Genomic DNA, 7,861 nt, shown 5'->3' with positions numbered 1-7,861 from the left:
AAAAAATGAGGTGGAAAAAGGAAACTTTACATTTATTTTCAAATTCAATGTCCTGAGTGTCACAAAAAAAAAGTCAAAATCATGTATTTTTTCTGCAAATTTCGTTAGCACATCAAACAATCCATAAGTCAACACGATATTTTTTTTACCACTGGCTATTAATTTGGTATAAGTTGATGAATATGAAAGAGATCTCTATCATATATTCAGTGATTTAAATCTTTATCTTACAAAATATAATTCCCCTTTTTTTTTTTGTTATTTTGAATTTCCCTTCAACCCTTTTCGATGGATAAAAACATTTTCTAATACCAAACATAGATCTTGTTTCATTTAGGTATCTAAATGTCTCAGAATCGTGGCTTTTTTTCCTTCGGAGTACGAGGACCGCAAAAGGTTTGCGAAACCGGCAAACGGCTCATACAAGTATTGGCAAGAAATGATCCTTCCGCGAGCAATACTTCGGTGCCGGCTTTGCACTTAAACCAATTTGAAAGAAATCCAGGTTTAATATTCGGGTAGGCTCGTGGTTGGAGTCCAATAATGTCGATAAAGAACGGCATGTGGTCCAACTTAGTCTGAAATTGTCACATTCAGACCCAGCCCACATGACAAAGCCCATTAACACCCACATGGTTCCCCAAGAATTGGTCTAACAATGAAACGTGATTTAATTAGGTTTTTTAGCAAGAGAAATTTTTTGTGTACCGTGGGTGGTGTAGAAAATTCGATATGGAGTATACCGCTCTATGTGATTAATCCATATATTCAATGCATATTTAATATATGCAGTTCTGCTTTTTCGTTTAAAAATTTTGTATGACAAAAATATCCCTATTCTTTGGAAAAAACTTATAACATCTTATGGTATATTGTGACTTTCTATACGCAGAATGTCATAATATAACTCAAAAAATTATGACATCTTGTAGCATATTAAGATATCGTATATCATATTATGACTTTCTGCATGCAGAATGTCATAATATAGAAAGAATATTTTTGTCCAACCACTTTCCAATGCGAATTTAATGTCTGCAATTTTACTTTTTCGTTTAAAAATTTTGAATGACGAAAATGTTCCTTTTCTTTGAAAAAAATTATGACATCTTGTGGTATATTATAGCATCCTGCATCAAAATTATAGCTTTCTGTATGCAGAATGCCATAATATGGACATAAGATATCATAATTTTTTTTCAAAGAGTAGGGTATGTTCGCTACTCAAAATTTTTAAATAAAAAAATAGAACTGTAAGCATTAAATATGCATTAGAAAATAATGGCTACATGAATCAATTACATAAAGCAGTGCACTCCACGTCGGATTTTCTACACTGCCCATGGTGCACAAAAAATTTTTCTTTGTGGCAATGATCTGGGTAAAGACTGGCTTGATTTGACTTCTATCGAGCATGATCACAAGTTTGGTGCTCAGGATCAAAAATTCAGTTAGCTAAAATATAGAGAATTTGAAACTTATTTGAAAACAATTTTAAGATTTAATAAAATTTTTAAAATAAAACAGCCAAACCAAATGATAAATTATTATTTCAATGTATTTTTGGGTAAAGTCATATTTATTCTTTTAAAAACATACAATTCATTAAAACCAACAAAAAGATAGCAGCACCATAGTGTTTCTTAAATATGTCCTTGCATAATATAAAATTATGAATAATTTAATAATTCTTGATTAATTTGATAACTTGAGAATACTTCCAATTACTCAGCCAGGAACACGATAGAGAATTCTTCAATAACATGGAGATCATGGTAATGATACATTTGGGTAGTCTGGGAAGGGATAGCAGGGGGAGTGAGGAATGAGCAGTTATTTTTAAGTTTATCCCCAGTATCTAATTATGAAACTAAAATATTATGAGATAGGATCTATGGTGTGTGCCATGAGCATTTTCTAGTTCTTTTCTTTTGTACATAATAACTTCTTGCTTCTCTTAATAAATAGGGGAGAGAGCCCTATTTCCTCCATTTATGCTAGAGAGAGATCACCAAACCAAAACAAACATGTAAACTTTAAAATCAAATTATAGGGATGAAAATCCTTCTAAAATGCATTAAAATATAAATCTTGATCAGTATATCAACATAAACAAAATCCCACAATGTTCTGTCCATCACATTTACAACACTCTCCAATCCAAGATTTAAAAAATAATAATAATAAAAAATCAAAAACCTCAAAAGCCTCGTACCTTCCTAGCTCACGAGCAGTGATCACGGCAGCCTCGCAAGTCAGATAAGAGGCAACCACAAAAGCGAAAGAGAAAAACAATGAGCAAAAGAAAATAAGGAGCCAACCCTGCCTTGTGATCAAACCAAGTCTACACGAGAAGCCATTAGTTATCACCTCACAAGAACATTGGATGATGGACAATTAAAGGCTATACTCTTGATGGTCCTGGCACAGCTCCTTCCTTAGCTTCTGAGAGAACAATTGGCAGGCGTCCATGCTGAGATCAACGGCTGCTGATAGTGCTATAAATAGTGCCACATCAGCCATACAGGAAACATGTTGCGCCCCAACCTGAACCGTTGGTTTGCTTACCTTTCCCTCCCCTTCTACGATGGATCCCATCACGAATCCCCCAACAGACGGCCAGGATCTCGATATGCCGTCACCAATGACGCCCGGAGCGATGCAAAACTGACCACCTTTGCGGACGCTCAAGGAGGACTCGGCGATCGGGATCCCGCCGGTGGGCCCGGAGTCGGTGACGAGCTCAAACCTGTAGCCCAAAGCGTCGACGGGGCCCCGCTCTCGCCAGGCCTCAAGCCGGCCCCATGGCTTCCAGTTGGGGGTCGAACCGGAGAAGCCGGTGGGCTGGAGGATGAGCCAAGCTCCCGCGTTGGACCGGGAAACCCGGTCCGAGCCCGGGGAGGGGACGAATGGGGTGACCATGGACGCGGCCGCCACTGGGGAGCCTGAGAGATCGTGGATCGTGACCGTCCATCCCTTGCGCTGCTCCCGCCTTAGATGATTTCTTTCGCTCCCGAACGAGCTAAACCAGCCTTTGATGGTGCTGTTGTTGGAGGAATTGGACGGCAGTGATCTGTGAATGATTTGGAGCGATTTAGAAAGGAATGTTCGATCGATATGTTTGATATCGAATTGATGTTCATGCAATCAAGTTCTTGATGAAGTATATTAGAACAGCATAATGAAACAATGCAATCAATAACACAAGGTTGAGACTCCCATAACGTTTTTTTCTTGCAAAACTTTGGTGAAGATTTGTAGAGATTTTAACTCACAAGCAATGCTAGCATTCCTCTTTTTTATTTTTCTGATGATACAAATCCTAGTATTACTAAGTGAAACTTTTTCTTCAACTTGATAGGTCAACCATAGGAGAGTTTCTGAAGTCCGAAATATAAGAGTAACACTTGATTAACACTTTCACGTCAGAATGAAAATATTTTTCAGAGGTTATGAACCTCTGTAATCTCAATTTCACAAAAAATAAAATAAACAAATAAATTTCAACCTGCTTTACATCAATTAAATTTTTCACACTTTGGTCACAGCAATAAATATAATTATATCCAACAACTGTATATTTGCATAGGATAAACAGATAGTAGTCATTATAGTGTTCCTTATGCATTTGCCATCGTGATTCTCGTAATATTTTTACTAACTTTTCACGGTAATAATCATATAGTTGATAGATTCTAATTTTTTAACAACAACATATTTATGGTGGCCTTGTGTGCATGTTCAGAGGCATATATTTGATTGCTAATAAAAAAACATGTTGTATTCCACCAAAAAAACGCAAACATATTGTATAACTAGAGGCATGTCACTGGAATAACATCTTCAGTAACACGCAGGAATATTTATAATTTGCTGCAACTTGTCCTATAGTTATCTTGATAATTAATCAATTCAAAATTTTGATTATATGTCGAATAATCACTATAAAACATAAAGCTCTCAAATCTCAATGTCTACGGTATCAGCTGTAACCTTGTAAACTCTAGCCCACCATGTGCTCAACCTGGCATCTTGCACACATCAACCTGTCACCTGCTTGCCCTCAGAAAAATACTTTTTTAAGAAAATGAATCGATCCTGGTTCCTGATCATAAGTATTCTGATGATAAGTGACGCATGACAACAAAGCTTACTATGCGAAGTGGAGGCGATTCTCACTGTCTTGTTTCTTTTTCTCTGAAAAAAATTCCAGTATATTGGCATTATTATATTTTAATGATATCTTTAGGTTTCTTATTTTTCTTTTGAAAATAAAATTATATTAATTTGTAATTTCAGCCTCGTTTTGCCCTTGCTATTAGAGTATGATTGTGAATATTACTGTTAGAAAATCAACTCTTATCAGAAAACTTTTAAAAAAATTTTGGTAATATAAATATGATGATTTAAGTTATTCAAGAAAAGATATATCCGTAACAATCAGAAAATACAAAATGACAAAACTTAGTAGGAAGATCAGCTGAAAATGTCCAGAAAGTAGATCACATATAATTTGCCACATGTGATGTCATCCAATCGTCAATTACTATCCGCTTTTCTATAAACAATACAAGATGTGAAAAGATAGTAATGATCGCAATAACCTCCAACAATCCGAAGAAGATGAAACCTATTCTCCTCAGCAGACAAATCCATAAACCATCTGATGACTATTAAAGAATCACCCTCCTACCATATTTGAAATTCTTGTAATATATATATATATATATATATATATATATATACACAGCGTAATCCCTCCCATACTGCCTGCAACTTTACATCATACATGAGGAAACTTTAAAACCTTTCATCCCTCACGATTTGAATAGTCTCCTATCAGATTTCCTCAGAAAGAGTTGGATGTATTTGGTGATTTTGTTGAAACTAAAAGCTTTCATTCTAAACGACTAAGGCCATTTTCGGCGAAAAAAAGATTCAAATCATACGACAGTTAGCAGCTTAAATATCCAGAAAATAGACATCTAGATTACGCGCGGCTGCTAAGCAAAAGCTGTTTCCTCGCCACGTTGACCTTACTAGAGATCACATAACCTGATAACCTAGATGTTTCTTCGATTCGCCACTAAATAAAAGTATAAAAGTTTGGAAAAAGCAAAAAAAGGGTATAATATTGTTAGGCTCACCCGGATCCGGTGTTCCGCCGGCGGTCGGCAGAGAAGCGGCAGCTGAAAACCGGTTGCCGAAGGCACCCGCTGTGTCCGCCGCCTTTCCCCTGTACCTGGTACACCACCGGGCTGCACTCCGGCTCGCCCCCGAACTGGAACACGAACCGGGGGTCCGGCTCGGACCGAACAACCAGGTGGAGCCGGGCCGCGGACCGGCCGCCTCCCACGCTCACCCACCCGCTCTGCATCACCATCGCCCTCACCGGAGCCGCCTCAAGGTCCACCCCGACCCGCAGTCGGCCCAGCAGACGGCCGGCGCTGAACCCGCACGTGCTCCCTGTCCGGCCGGCATAGACCGAGACGACGAGGCTCGCCGGCTTGCCAGAGAACTTCTGGAGGGCGGCCGGGTCGAGGCTGAAGACGACTGGGGCGGCGGAGACGGTGGAGGGGGTCTCCGTCGGGGTGGCGGAGGCGGCGGCGGCGGCGGCAGTAGTGGAGGGGTCGGAGGAGGAGGGGGTGGCGAGGGGGAGAGGGGCAGTTTGGGTAGAGGAGGGATGGTCTTGGAGTTGGATGGTACAGAAACACGGGGTGGTTGTAGGATGGACGCCCGGACCGGCTGGCTTGGACACCGTCGGTAGCTTTAGAGCGAGGGACTCCACGATGAGCCTAGCGAAGGGGCAAGGATCCATATCTTTCTATCTTCCTCTCCCCCTCTCTCTCTCTCTCTCTCTCTCTCTAGGGGAGGAAGGTTCCTCTCTCTTTCTCAAAGGGAGAGAAGGAAGGATATGAGTTAGAGGTTAGTGTTGTTGATGCCGTGGGGGAATTAAAGCAGTCATTTTTTTCGCCTTGGGAGGTTTCAAATGGAGCTGATGCATGATATATTGACGGGCCTGTTCCTTATGTTTTGTTTCAGCAAGTGTGTGGACACATACGATACAAAATGAGCGTGTTATATTGCTATATAAGAGAGCACTAATGGAAGACAGACCAGCACACTCGAAGACCCAGAAGCCACCCTTTTTAATTTCCGCCAGTGGGCCCAAAAGCATAGGTGTGGGTCCACCAGCGAGATTGGTGGTTTGTCGAACTTTTCCTAAAACCAGCACGAAGCAGATACGTTTCAAGTTACGACCGACAGGTACGCATCCTTGGACTCGAGCTACGTGGCGGAGTTTCATTTGTTAAGATGCAAAGCTTATAGCATGTTAATAAAGCCAGCAGTGGATGCATCAGTTATATATTTTTATATCATGATTTTGGGTAAGATTGAAGAGATCCAAACAATCAGCTCCGCTGTTGCATGATAAGCAGAACAACAGAATTTGTATACCATGGATGACACATGATTACGACCATTTTAAAAGTTTCAAGGAGCGAGAAAGAAATGGATGATTCTGGGGTACATATAATACATATTAATGGGGGCAAAATAAAGGAGAAATGAGAAAGAGATGGGACGGAAGAGGGGATTCGGCTAGGCTGGATATGGTCGGTATGGGTGCTGTCACGGGCCCACAAACAGCTGGATCCTGGCTGTGTCCAACATGTGAACATGTCCACATACGACGACATGCGGGGCGACATCGAATGGTTATCCGTTGTGTGGTGGACTGCAGAGAATGCTTAATATCCTGGCTAGCATCATCATCAATCGCCCCTCTTTTCCCTGAACGGGAAATTTGGGCGCTTTGATATCATCTGATTTGCTTTCTGGATGATGGGTTGGCGGCGGGTTGTGTGAATGGGATTACACCTTGCCATCCCACTGCATCCACCTAGCCCTTCAGCGCAGCTCGGGGCAAGTCAGACTCGGAAAGATTCCAGATATTGATGGTGGTTGTGCTTATTTTATGGACTTTGATATTTTGACCGCATGTATTTAGTAGTACTGGATAGAATTTAGAAAGATAAATAATACCACCAGAGAAAGAGAAGGTTATTGGTGTGGAAGATGTAAAGTACTTGACCTGCCGGATTATATTTAGAAAGATTAAAACTATTCGTGAAGCGGGTAACACTGATTAGGTTGGTTTAGAAAATTAAGTTGGTTGTAGTACTGCTGGACGACTGTTGTGAAGTTGGTCTGCTCTTATATGTTTGTTGAGAATAAATGATGACAACCCCTACGCATATCTGTTATAATTAATTATTCCTTTTCAGCAAGACCAACTTACATGGATACTGATTCATGATTTCAGTTCTCAATATACCACCAACTGGGGTCAACTTTAGCCCATATATTTAATCAGAGTCAGCTGATAGTTTCAAAACATAAGGATACATGATTATTACGTCTCGGACATTAAAAGATATATATTACATATATGTGTTTCAATGTTGATATCCAGGGGTGATAGCAATCGCACTTAATTCGAATTTTCCTATACAATGGTGTTATGAAGAAAGTGAATTGAAACTGATGCTTTTTGAACTATTTGGTGATGCACTGCACTGCAGGCCAAACATCGCTCTCATTTTGGAAAAGCATGGGATGCATGGTACGTTGGTCTGAGCACACCCTTCCAAGCTGACAGTGCATGCATGATATGCATCTGTGTGCTCTGAAGACTCGCAATACAGCGACTCATGATGCACCGGTCATGTATGAGGACAGACGACCGAGTGAGCATTGAATCTAAACTGTTCTCATTGAGGAGTTACTAGAAATATCCAAAGAATTAATAAATTTTGTATACCCATTAAAGACATTATAACATGGTGATAAGTAATTA

The 7,861-nt window shown here is 40.1% G+C and overlaps 1 protein-coding gene across 1 annotated transcript; it reads right to left on the bottom strand.

Moving 5' to 3' along the window:
* Positions 1–2,054: 2,054 nt before the first annotated feature.
* LOC105040251 (uncharacterized) lies at positions 2,055–6,073 on the bottom strand. The gene is made up of 2 exons (XM_073252862.1): positions 5,148–6,073; positions 2,055–3,073 (listed from the first exon to the last, which is right to left on the bottom strand). The coding sequence occupies exons 1-2, from the start codon at positions 5,816–5,818 to the stop codon at positions 2,398–2,400; spliced, it is 1,347 nt and encodes a 448-aa protein (XP_073108963.1). The 5' UTR covers positions 5,819–6,073; the 3' UTR covers positions 2,055–2,397.
* Positions 6,074–7,861: the final 1,788 nt, after the last annotated feature.

The sequence above is a fragment of the Elaeis guineensis genome, chromosome 2, assembly GCF_000442705.2.
Source record: "Elaeis guineensis isolate ETL-2024a chromosome 2, EG11, whole genome shotgun sequence".
In the NCBI taxonomy this organism is placed as follows: domain Eukaryota; kingdom Viridiplantae; phylum Streptophyta; class Magnoliopsida; order Arecales; family Arecaceae; genus Elaeis; species Elaeis guineensis.
This window is presented reverse-complemented; position numbering and strand designations above follow the sequence as displayed.